Source organism: Capra hircus, chromosome 4 (genome assembly GCF_001704415.2).
Source record: "Capra hircus breed San Clemente chromosome 4, ASM170441v1, whole genome shotgun sequence".
Taxonomy (NCBI): domain Eukaryota; kingdom Metazoa; phylum Chordata; class Mammalia; order Artiodactyla; family Bovidae; genus Capra; species Capra hircus.
The window spans coordinates 105,634,714-105,647,494 of NC_030811.1; the positions used below are offsets into that span (position 1 = coordinate 105,634,714).

The following is a 12,781-nucleotide window of genomic DNA, read 5'->3' on the forward strand; positions in this document are numbered from 1 at the left end:
TTTAGGCTATCTGCTCTCCAGCAGAACAGCCATCTTGAGCCTGTTGGGATGGTTAATAAAGGCTTAAACTAACAGCTTTTAGTTGGTTTTTCTTTTTTCACAAATTCATACTTTGGCTAGATATTATTTTCCTAAAGAATTTTTAGATTTTGTTTTTGGATCTCATGGCACCAGGGTTGCTGATGAAAAGTCCCTTCTGCAGTGCTCAGTTCTGGGGTTGATGCCTTCCTCTGCAACCTCTGCATTTTCCTGACAGGGCTGCGGCTTATAGCTGTGGCTTCCCTGTGCTTTCTTTTCCATGAATCTGGTCCTTCTGGACAATTTCTGGTTCACCAAAAGTCCTTATTTTGTTTTTTAACAAATCCCAACGTATTTATTAACTTCTTGTAAAAATGTGTGTACCTTAAAAAAATGCTTATAATGATTTGGTGTTAAAAGGGGAGATTTCAGCATGTGCTCAAGTTGAAATAAGATTAGTTTTGTTTGTTTCTTTGATGGAGCCACATGAAGCTGTATCTTTGGGGAGTAGAATTGGTGTTCAAGAAACAACTTTTATTTTTACTCTCTTCATTTCTCTATTTGAATTTCTGCTTATGAGTTGCCTTTTGATTCAAAATAATGAAGTAATTGGGCTTCCCTGGTGGCTCAAGTGGTAAAGAATTTGTCTGCAGTGCAGAACACCTGGATTTGATCCCTGGATTAGGAAGATCCCTGGAGAAGGAAATGACAACCCACTCCAATATTCTTGCTTGGAGAATTTCATGGATAGACAAGCCTGGCGAGCTACAGCCCATGGGGTCACAAAGAGTCGGACAAGCTGAGTGACTTTCACTTTCACTAATGAAGTACTTGATGTATTGGGCATCTTATCTTCCTTTTCTACCTCCCAGTGTGCTCACCAACTTTCTCCAGCTGCTATGGCGCCCTATCTCTGCAGCTTTCCAGAGTGCACAGTATGCAGAGCTCCAAGGCCTTTGTTTTCAGGTGGGTTTGCCCAATGGAAGTACCAAGAGCAAATTAGACAGGAAGGGGAGGGTGAGGTTGGGGCATATATTCACTCATCTCCTCACTCTTATTCCTCGCACCCCCATGTTGACTATTCTGTCTGTTCATCTTCCTATGAAGGAAACAGCCACCAGGTGGCCCTTGGCGCATAGAGACCCTCACTTCCTCATCTTGATCCTTTAGGTCCACTGGTCGCAGTGGCTCCAAGGATGCTAGCCTGGAGACCACACTCCTTTGCTGGCTTCTCCACATCCTGCCCACACCTTTGTGACTCAGCTTGAGCATCATTTATTTTTGCCTTGGATCCTGACCAAAACAGAACCCCTAAAACAAACCTCAAACCAAAGCAATAAAGTATTCAGGTAACTTAGCTATACAGATTGATCTTTTTTGCTGTTTTGTAACAGAATAAACATATTTTAGAAAGAATATTGGTGAAGAAAACTCATTTTAGTTGAAGAAAGTATGCCACAGAGGGGAAGTAATAGTAAATATTTCATGAGTACAAACTTCAAGCTGAATCTGTCTCTTTCCTGCTCAGCTGTTGCTAGGTTTCTGGGCCTGGAGGGAGAGCAGGCAGGAGTGCAGACTGTCTGATGGGGGTCTTCACACAGCACCATGGGATCCTGCTGCAGAGACGTACAGAATCTCAGAGAGCGAAGGGCCGTGGGGGCTGTCTGGCCCACTGATGCACAGCACAAAGAGCCACTCAATTTGTGAAACGGTTCTAGATTTAACTTGTGTGGTAACTATTTAGAATCGACCCCCGTGCTGCTGCTGCTACTGTGTGTCTACAAAAAGCATTTATTGGCTATAATATAGTGCTAATTTTCTCTCTGGGGATTTTGAAGAATAGCTAATAATGGCAGCAGGTAACATTCACAGAATGCTCACAGTGTGCTGGATATCATGCTCAAAGCTTGACGTGCACCATGTCCCATGACCCTCCCCTAAACTCCATATGGCTACTGTCCTCTGTGTAGAGTGGTGCATGATAGTAGTTGGTGGCATCACTAGTCCAGTTTTACTGATGAGGAAAATAAGGCAGAAAGAAGTTAAGGGACTTGCCCCTCATCACACAGCTGTTAAGTAATGGGGTAGTTTGACTCTGAACCCCACAGTCTTATCCATTACATGATTCCTTCCTGTTAGAACATCTATGCAAAAATATATACAAACATACAATGCAGAAATACTGCTGTGTGCCTAACAATATACCAGATATGTTGTTCTATGTTACTAAACACACAATAATGCCATTTTAAGTGATGCCATAATTTTCAGTTGTGTCAATATGCCAATTTGCTTAATCAATCTCATTGTTAGATATTAATTTGCTCTGGTATTTTGGCCTCATCATTCCTTTCGAATCCTGACTCCTCTTATATCATAATCTCTTACCTCAACATTTCCTTGAGCTTCATATCCTCAATTGTAAAGTGATGATCATAATATAATCTGTAGTATTTAAATGTGTAGTAAGGAAAATCAGTTCACTGGAATTTTTTTGAAAAAATTGTTCATTTAAAGATATAAAGGTTAAAATATGCTTTAGCACTCATGTCTCACAAATGGTTTTAACATTGATCAAAAACAGTCACTAGTCCAGAAAAAACTCGCAGAATTTTACTTCACTGAGCAATGCTTGTCCTGAGTTATTTTACCACTTGTCAGTATTTAACAGTGTGCAATCAGAAAGGCGCTTGGCAGTCCTTCCCTCAAATATATACACAAGAGCTTTCCTCTGATTGCTCAGTATTTCTGATACACGTGCTTCTTCTCGAGTGTTATGGGCACTAGTAATCACAGGCAGTTCTTAGAAATGTAAGAGAGGGGCTCTATCTTTGTTACGGGAGTGATGCCATATTATTAGCTCCCTATCTTTCTGCATGTTCCAGTGACCTTTGTGAGAGTTTGGTTTAGTGTCTTAATTCCAGTGAGACTCAAAGACTGGTTCACTTATCCCTGGGCTTTAAGGAGGACTGAAATAGTACTGTGCTACTGTCTTACTCAACAAGGAAATAATCAGTAAAATGCATCTTTAAAGTAGGTTGTTGCTCTATTTGCAAAAGAGAATCATAAACACACGTAAACAGAACTGAGCCTTTACTGTTTGGGTAACCAGAATGTAATTGTTTTCTCCATGAATGATCCCAACAACAAGTGCATGCGTATGGGAAAGAGAAACTGTGACTACATTTAGTCATTTTCCTTAAGAAAGAGAAATTTAGTAGCTTTATGTTTCATTATTTTACAGCCAAAACAGGTTGGAACATATCTCATCCACTAAAAGAAAGGTTGCCAATTAGACATAAAGGTTAATGAAAGAATAAGGCCCAATTTAAGATACTTTTTCTTTTATTTAAAATGTTAACCATTATGACACATTGTACAATAAAATACCTTAGAATCACAGAAAAACTTTTTAAATGTCTCTATATAGCCACAAAACATGAAACATGCTGCAGGGAACAAACACAGTTTGATACCAACTCTCAGCACATTTTCACCAAGAAAATAAATGGAGAAGCACAGCCTATATATGAATTTCTTTTCCGTAGTAGTAGCTGATGTGACTGCTTCCAAGAAATGGAAATGATTCCTTTCTTTGGAGAATATATCTTTGATAGGTTTTTACAACTTCATTGAACACTGTGCTTTGTTGAGAAGTTACCACTGATTTCTACTTCTGACTGAGTTGTCATATTAGAATTACAACACATTTTTTTACAACATATATTGCCACAATATGAAAAATAAATACTTCTTGAGTTTTAAACTCAAAACAACAATTATTAAATAAATAATTATTCCTCATAGTACATGTCTCATTTTACCTTTCCTTGACCACTGACACAAATGAAGCTCAATAAATATGTTAGGTAGTCTATTTACGTCTTCTTTCATAATCCTGCATCACACTCCTTTCATAAGCCACTGAGAACAAAGAGAAGGGAAAGGGTTTGTTAAGAGGATCACTGACACAGGTAAACAAAGCTCAAGGCATAGGAAATTTATTTTAAACTCATTACTTTATCCCTTGACTGAAGTATTTCTAAGAGTCTTATTTGTGTATCTTCTATTCGGGTCTCAGTCTTTATCGTGATTGACAGTGATCTATTCACAGAATTCTTGGTTATGTTGGTCATCCTTATAGACTTAATGCCCTCAAAGTATACTGCCACAATATATTGCAATATTGATTCTCCATAGCTTTCTCAAGCAGTGACAGACACCTTGGTGATTTACAGAAAAGACAGTGCCTAAAGTAAACAGGAATAGTAGGAGGATGAAAGCAAAATGCGGGGCTTTTATTCCAGGATATAGTCAACCAACTATATATAGGTCACGGGCCAAATCCAGTCCACCATCTTTTCTTGTAAATGACATTTTATTGGAACATGGCCACACCCATTCATTTATGTATTGTCTTTGCCTAAGTTAGTTAAGTGTTAGTTGCTCAGTTGTGCCTGACTCTGTGACCCTACACACTGTAGCCCCCCAAGTTCCTCTGCCCATGGAGTTCTCCAGGCAAGAATATTGGAGAGGGTAGCCATTCCCTTCTCCAGGTGTCTTTGCCTACTTTGACATTAAAATGGCAGATCTGAGTAGTTCCTCCAGAGACTGCATGGTTCACACAGTCTAAAATATTTACCATCTAGCTGTTTACAGAAAAAGTTTGCTGATTTCTGGTATGTGGTGGTGGTGGTTTAGTTGTTAAGTTCTGTCTCATTCTTGTGACTTAATGAACTATACCCTGCCAGGCTCCTCTGCCCATGGGATTTCCCCAGCAAGAATACTGGAGTGGGTTGCCATTTCCTTTGCCAGGGGATTTTCCTGACCCAGACTTCCCTGGTGGCTCAGACGGTAAAGTGTCTGTCTACAATGTGAGAGACCTGGGTTCGATCCCTGGGTCGGGAAGTTCCTTGGAGAAGGAAATGACAACCCACTCCAGTACTCTTGCTTAGAAAATCCCATGGACGGAGGAGCCTGGTGTCCTTGGGGTCACAAAGAGTTGGACATGACTGAACGACTTCACTTTCTTTCTTTCCTGACCCAGGGATCGAACTCATGTTTCCTGCGCTGGAGGCAGATTCTTTACCACTGATGCACCAGGATAGGGGTACCTAATAGTGTGAAGGTTACTTCCTGTCCTCTCGATTCCTTCCAATGACAGACTGACCATGAGACTAAAAACAATCTCATTGTCTGAAAGTAGGGTAATTGTATCATCTAAATACAACATAGTTTAACTTACCTCCTAGCACCCTAAATGGCCTGTGAAACATTAATCACTTTTTCCAAAGGTATTTAACATATAGCCAGCAAGTAATTTAAGTACTTTGACTATGTGGAAAGAAAAAAGTACCAAATTATATTATTATATTAAACATAATTTCAAAGGGGTCTGTAACCACAAAAGAATAAGGATCAGATTTTTGTGATCAAAATACTTATGTCCATTTTTCATTATTTTAGCTAATACTTTATACACTTAGATTTCCTGCACTTTTAAAAATTCAGTATGCATGGATAAAATACTGACTTTAAATAGAAAGAACTGTAAACGACATCAGGAATCATAGATGCCACTCTAACCAATTTTCTCATTGAGAAGGGTTTGCCGAAAGAGAAGGTAGGTAAAGGCTCCAGTGTTGTCGCTTCCCTCCTTTACCACTGAGCAGATGCTCATTTATATACAGCATTCACTTAAGTGAGGTCAACAATAAGCTGAATGTTTTTAATAGTGTACATGTCAAACATGTACAAAGCTGGCAAGCATTCGTAACATAATTCTATTCCTCAGAGAAGGGAGGTGAATGCTAATGTAAACTGACCAAAGGCAGATTAGTGATCAAGCTGGAAAACAATGTCTTAACTGGAAGCAAAGTTCTCACCTGGTCCTTGAACCCTCTAAAACCATAAATGTTTGTGTGTATGAACTGATGAGGGTTTCCCTGGGAAGATGGTTTCTAGGCTTGTCAGATTGTCAAAGGTCCTTACCACAACAGGGTAAGGATCAGATGGCTGTAGGTGGTAGACACTATGATAACCTTGCCTCAACTAATTATATGCCAAAGTACCTGATTGGTTATAGATTACATGTTTGCCCATGTTTTCCTTTGATATTTTCTTAACTAAAATGGAGGAGCAAAGATTTAGTCATTGACTGTGATTCATATAATGTTTCTTTTTAATACTATCTATAATTATATTACTATTTTAAGTACCTTTAATAGCATCTAATTTGTTCCAAATTGCACATATCTATATTATTTGTAAAGTTAAGCATGTTCTGAAACCTGTATCAGTTCTGAAAATGAAAAGTTGATGACTGGCATGGTTTCAAGAAAACCACAGCTATATAAGGGCTAGTGTTACACTTCTGATACATATAACACCAATGTGGTTTAAACTTATATTCCATTTCTAAAAGGTGGAAGATAATACATAGCAATAAAACAATTTTAGTGTTTCATTATGTACATTTACAACTTCTTTAAAATTGAGAACCCTCCAAATTATTGATGAAGAAATACAAAAGTACTATCTAAATTTTCAAGGTAGAGAACCAATATATAGGCTAAAATACCTCATTTTTGCTTGACTTTTTCAGGTTAGTTAAGTCAGCACATCTTAGTTATAGGTTTTCAGGAAACTGGAAATACTCTAAATGGGTAAGATGGGTGATGATTACTTTCTAATTAATTATATGATTAGTATTTTAATTCTAATTTCACTGAAGTTAAACAGAGAATTTGAATAGCTTTTCTAAGAAAAATAACCTATTGATTATAAGGCCTGAATGAGCTTTACAAAATATCAGTCTCTAGGAAAAAGATACAGGGGTTATTTAACCTTGAAAATACTATGATGAATGAGTTAAGAAACGAGTTTTCAGATCTATACAAGTGGCATTTACATACAATATAGAAACTAAAGAAAAGAAAGGAAATATGCAGCCTTTATATCAAGTGAAAGAGTTGTTCAGAATTAGAGAACTGTAGTACTCCTTCTCTTTAAGGGTTTTATAGCCAGGACTGATTAAAACCCTCTAGGATAATTTGATGGTTTCTCTTTTTAAGGCACTGGAATGGACTATGTTACTCTCCTAGTGTTAAACATTCATCAGGAGGTATAGAGTATGAGCTATTATAATTTCACAAAGAGCAAGTGATTTGTAAAAATGGATTTGTTTTTATTTCTGTGTTAGAAGACTGTCAGATTTAACCTTTTGTAAGACTTTCTAATTAGCTTGGTTTTAATCCCCCCTTCACCTTCCCCACCCCTCTTAGTTCAGTAAGGTAAAGTGTAGCTTATTGAACAGATATAAGAGAAAGGGTATTGGACTAGCCCAAAGATTCGGATTAGGTAATGATTAAAAGGGAAAGACACTAGGAGTTTGAGAAAGATAGACTGCTGTTGTGGTATTAGCTCGCTCAATCAGCTATAAATCCATTCTTGGATTTATTTATTGCAGTTAGATTTTTTCAACATAAGTACTCATTTTAATTTTATTATTCCTGTTTAATAGTTTGAAAAGAATGCCTTGAGAAAGTAGCAATAGATTTAAGATACTGTTTATGTCCAGTCATGGTTTTATACATACCAGAATTTAAAGCTCTTTTGCCCATTAGTCCAACAAAGGAATCTGTTTTATGCCCTGGAAAAATACATTTAGGGGTATTTTAATATGTATATATCTGAGGAAATAAACTGTTATAACTAGTACCAAGAAAAGCAAGCTTCCAAATATATGCCTATATAATAAATGCATAACTATTTCAAGTTTTGGTAAGCCTGAAGAAATAAAGACTCCTAGTAAGTCTTAGTGAATAAAATAATACAATGAAAGCACTTTTCTCAATTCTATATCTAAATATTAGCAAGTATACTTTATTCATATTCTATTTTATGTGTTTTATATAATGCTTTAAATATTGTGGCTATTTGAGCAAGCTTTGATTTTTAGGAAGTCAGCACCACATATGTGTGATAGAAATATCTTCATATTACTGAATATGCTATATTTCTCAGGAAACTAAAGTTTAGTTAAATCAGAATCCTATACTTAATAAGTATAAATTTCTAAAGGTCATTATTTCTATTTTACTGGATTAAAAAAAATTTCCTTTGGAAAAAGTAAGTTTTGATTTAATAGAATACATTTATTTTCATCACATAGAATTGTGCTATATATAATTCCTTTGAAAGTAAAATCCTGAGAAAATAAATATGAAAATGTTTATTTATTTTCAAAGATGAAACCTTTGGAAAGGATGATTATTTTAACTCTAGTGGTAGAATATCTCTTGGTTTATACTATATTAGCTTGGTTTATACTACATGGCTGCTATCTTAGTGTGGCCTGCTCTGCCCTCGGTGAGCCAGAATCCAAGTTGGACTGCACCTTGGGCTAAGTGAGTGTGATTAAGATGGATCCCTGGGACTTTCTGCAACTCTGGTTCCATTAACTAGGAGACTGCAATCTAATGACTGCCAAGTGCCACAATTCTGCCATCTTTGCTGCCCTAAGAATGTTTCACTATGCTTGGAAAGACTGAGGTCTCCCATCCCATCATGGGATCACAAAACTATTGATACATTTCTGTCTTTACTTTAGTATGGATTCTTTACTCAGACATTCACTTCATCTTCTTAACTGACTGCTGGATTACTCTAATAGATTATGTCAACATGGAATCCAACATACTAAAATGAACCCAGAGATGCTTATAAATGCTTCAATTTTTTTTTAAATGCTTCAATTTTTGTTTTTGCTTTTGTTTTTGCAGTGGAAGTGGCAGGGTGAAAATCAGGGAAGAGGAATGTGTGATGGAGTTTTACCCCTAGGATTGAAATTCTTACCTAAAACTAACAATTTGTATGAATTAAAGGACTCCTCCCTCCTTCCCTTTTTCCCTCTTCTTTTTTCTTTCTTTAGCAGTTTAAAATAACAACAAATATTTATTATCTCAGTTTCTGTGCATCAGGAATTCAACAACAGTTTAACTGGGAGCTAAAGGATTTTTAATATAATGCATCTTTATGGTAGGTATGATATGTTTAAACAACGGAACTTTAAACAGTTATGTTCTGGATGTAATATGAGTATCCTCCATTCTTAAATCATGTTAATTAAAAATATCAAGTCCTACATTACGACAGAAAATTAGATATTATATAAAATGGAATTCAATATAATTTATATTTGCATTTGATAAATGTCAAAATAATTTGGAACTTACTTTTGTGAGAAAGCTGGCCATGTCCTATAGAAAGAAAGATAAAATTAGCAAACAATAGATTTGCTTAAAAGGAGCTACATTTTTAAAGAGAATTATAAAACAAATAGTTTTTTAAAATAATGCAACATTTCTCATTCATGTACTATCCTGAGAAATATAGCAGAACCATAAATGCTAACCAAATTATTAATAATAAAAGCAATGTTTTAGCAAAAGGAATAGTTTTAATTGGTTTACATGGGCCACAGATTCAAACTGAGGTCTGTGAGACTTCTGAGGTCTGCTAATAACTGCCTGACCATACCACGTCTCTTGTTTTCTTATGAGACATGCATTCAAGGTCCATCACCTCTGATTCTCAGGAGAGAGCAAGCCAACACATCTCTTCAATTCAACAGGCATTATCAAGAATCTGTATTTGAGTCCACAAAAGGCTTTCTTCACACATGTGCATTCACAATAGTAAAATAAAGATTTATAGAAATGTTTACCATAAAGGGCCTTTAACAGGGCCACTTGCTTTTCAATTGAGGAATCTGACAAGAGACAAATTGACGTTAACCACGCATTCCACTGATGGTGTGATGAATTCAAGGAGATTACTCTTCTATCAGAAGACACTGGCAGCTGAATCTACTCTAACCCCAGTGATCTAAAGTCAGTTTTCCACAAGCACTGAGAACCTACTGAGTACCCTGAGCCCTCCTGTTGCTTGTCAGTTTGGATCCTTGGGCAAGGAAGCACTTAGCTAAGAAGGTTGATTCCTGTTCTTGGTGGCTCAGATGGATCTCCCTCCCTCCGTGGGCACATGTGTGTTAGTGAGGTGAGGACCAGAGTCGCGCCCCAGGAGATATACCCTTTTAGAGTGGAAATCTCTGCTCATAGAGCAAGAGAGACTGGGTGCTCTGAGCACCAGCTAAGACCGTGAGTGGGAGTGTATGTGTGTGGGTTGCCCAGAGAGACAGAGAGAGGCGACTGCCCATCTCACCAGCATCCCGTTTGCCCATCAATCCAAAGAACTGCTGAGGCTTGGGTCTCCGAGCGATTCTCTGCAGAAGATGCTCAAAGGGCTCAGGCATTTCCTCCTAGAGGACAAACACACGGATTATCGGGCCTGAAGGCAACCAGTTCGAGGCACTGGGAATTCTGAGTGCGTTCCAGCCTTGGGCAAATCCTGGCGGTGGGGCCAGACCAGGATTAGGGAACCAGCTCCGAGGAGAGAGGAAGCCGAGCTTCCTCAAGCCTGGGCGCTCCCTCTCTCCACCCCTCCCCGCCCAGTTGGTGTCCTGCACCTCCGCCTCCTGCTAGCCCAGCCTTGCAGTTAGCGGGACGCGCAGTGCCTCCACGCCCTGAGAGCGCTTTCCGTTCCTTGCTCCCAGCACCCAGACCCTCACTCAGCAGCCTCTCAGCTACCGGACTTTGTCTCATCTCAAGCGCTGGCTGCGGCGACCTATCACCGCCCTACATGCACACAGGTGTGTGTGGCGGGGGGAGGGGAGGGACTGGCCGGGGGTGGTAGGTGAGGTGACAGCGCTTTAGGAGCGACTAGCAGTGCGTGACTCTCACTGTTCCTGCTGCATGTGGGTCCCTCGCGCAAACAGCCTGCGAGCAGTCTAAAGGGAAACTTGCGGCTATGTCTTCAGGTCGGTAAAATAAAAGTCAAGGCCGGAAGTTAGCTTCCCACCCACCTGCGCCTCTCCAGGCCCCCAGCAACTGGCCACTTGCCCCTGCTTTTGCCTGCGTCGGACGCGCTCTCAGTCCCTGCCCAGCGTTTCCAAACTCCAGGCCCTTTTGCAGCGGGACTAGTCCCCGAAATCCGCGTTACCAGGGGATGAAACCTTGTGAGGTTTCCAGTCTTGTGAGGATCCTGGGATCCTTAGGGAGGGTATTATTCCTCCAGAGAGTTCCTGAGACCCGACGATGGAGAGGAAACTTGGTTCTTGGTTGCAGGACCCAGGGGAATGACGTTCCTTTTACAAGCCCTCGCAGCTCGTCCCCACTGCCTCTGGTTGTGATCCCAGAGCCCGCTAGGGTAACTAGGGTGCTATCGCTGGGGGTGATGGTGGGATGGTGGTAAGTGACAGCTCCTAAACCCGTGAAGAAGGGCGCAGGCCATCTAGGGAACGGGTCTCACCTTGATCTGGTCGCTGTCGGACCAGTCGGACCAATAATTGAGATCATCGTTGGCTCCGATTTCTTCTGCAGACAGTTGAGTGGAGACGAGAAAAATCGCTGCCAAGGCCACGAGGATTTTCATGTTGGGTTTCTGGGAAGAGTAGGGAGAAAAGGCAGAGGGGAAAAAAAGAATTTTTGATCCCATAACAGAACTCAGGGCCGATTGAAACAAGACAACCCACCTAAAGGGCTGAAGTCCTGCATGTGCACGTTAGGAAAGACAAGCCCTAAAATCTCAAATTCCCTTCTTCCTAGACCCCAAATCCTCAGCTTCCAACCACCAATCCATACCTTCAAGCCAGGAGGCTGTGCGGGTGGAAGACAAGGAGGGATAAAGCTCTTGGGATACCCGTTTCCTCGCAGCCCCCCAGTTGTCCCCCGGCTGTTTCCCAGCTGTCCGCAGCAGCCGCCCATCCAGCCCTGCTAGACGCCGCCTCGGAGCGGTGCGCCGCGCGCAAAGCGCGCGGTACAGCGCGCGGGCACTTACCGCAGCTGACCCGCCCGGGGGTTCCTCTGCTGGTTTGAGCACTCGCGGGGCGCTGCGCACTCTCGGTCGCAGCAACGTTGGAGGAGGTCAGCAGCGCGGTCTTTTGCCTGCTGGCTGCCGCGCGGTATTTATCCCAGGCTCGCCGAGTCTCGGGACCCACGTGACACGCTCCCCACGCGACTTTCTGCTCAATATTTAATTAACCGCCTCCTCTCCTTTCGCTTGCGTCTGATTGAGAGTTTCCGAGACGGTAATCCGTCGGTGCGCATAACATCTGGACCCAATTGGGTTCGAAATGACGCAATTATAGGAATATCGAGTTCTCGCCATCCAATACCCAGCGGCCTGTCTTCTTCCGTCTGCATATCTGACGCCCCCTCCCCTCTTTCTTAGGAACGAGGTTCCATGACACCTGAGATTACTCATCAGAGCAAAGTGACTCATTCCTCGGACTTAGGCAACTTTTTCGTGCCGTGAGAGGATAAGTTGCACTTCTAAGGATGGCCAAATAACTTCAGATATTAAAATATTGTCGGAAATCAGGCTAAGAAAGGAGAACTTCAAATGGGGGTGGGGGCATTTCCCCCGTATTTCCGTCTGCAGAGTATCTTAAGTGTTTCCAAGATACAGCATCTTTCTGTGAGCAGAACAACCTTCTTTCAAATCAACTAGAATACTGGCATTTTTTCTTTTTCAGTTTTAGAAAAAGACTTTCCAGTCCCATAGGATTTCAAAGGATGAAAGCAGATTTATTTTACGTTTTGGAGATGGGGGCATTTAAACGTGGCATTGAATGAAGAACTTTCATATCAGTGCCATTTTAGGATATCTTTTGTTCCAAGCTAGCTATAGTTACCTACGAGAA

The 12,781-nt window shown here is 40.5% G+C and overlaps 1 protein-coding gene across 4 annotated transcripts; it reads right to left on the minus strand.

Annotated features, from left to right (window-relative positions):
* Positions 3,043–12,187, minus strand: TAC1 (tachykinin precursor 1). 4 transcript variants are annotated; one of them, XM_005678953.2, is made up of 7 exons: positions 11,917–12,187; positions 11,389–11,520; positions 10,243–10,339; positions 9,746–9,790; positions 9,255–9,278; positions 7,616–7,669; positions 3,346–3,942 (listed from the first exon to the last, which is right to left on the minus strand). In XM_005678953.2, exons 2-7 carry the CDS (start codon positions 11,509–11,511, stop codon positions 3,893–3,895), a joined length of 393 nt encoding a protein of 130 aa, XP_005679010.1. In that variant the 5' UTR covers positions 11,512–11,520; positions 11,917–12,187; the 3' UTR covers positions 3,346–3,892. The 4 variants fall into 4 exon arrangements, with proteins under 4 accessions (XP_005679011.1, XP_005679010.1, XP_005679012.1 ...); XM_005678954.3 differs by lacking the exon at positions 9,746–9,790 and having other exon boundaries at positions 3,043–3,942; positions 11,917–12,184; XM_005678955.3 differs by lacking the exon at positions 7,616–7,669 and having other exon boundaries at positions 11,917–12,185.

Bases quoted from the DNA above. Each gene is read 5' to 3' on its own strand.
- TAC1 (XM_005678953.2), bottom strand. From the start codon at position 11,511: ATGAAAATCCTCGTGGCCTTGGCAGCGATTTTTCTCGTCTCCACTCAA. The intron at 9,279-9,745 runs GTAAACATTTCT...TTCTTTCTATAG, and splicing joins CCTGTTAAAGGCCCTTTATG to GACATGGCCAGCTTTCTCAC. The intron at 7,670-9,254 runs GTAAGTTCCAAA...GTATTTTTCCAG, and splicing joins TGGCCAGCTTTCTCACAAAA to GGCATAAAACAGATTCCTTT.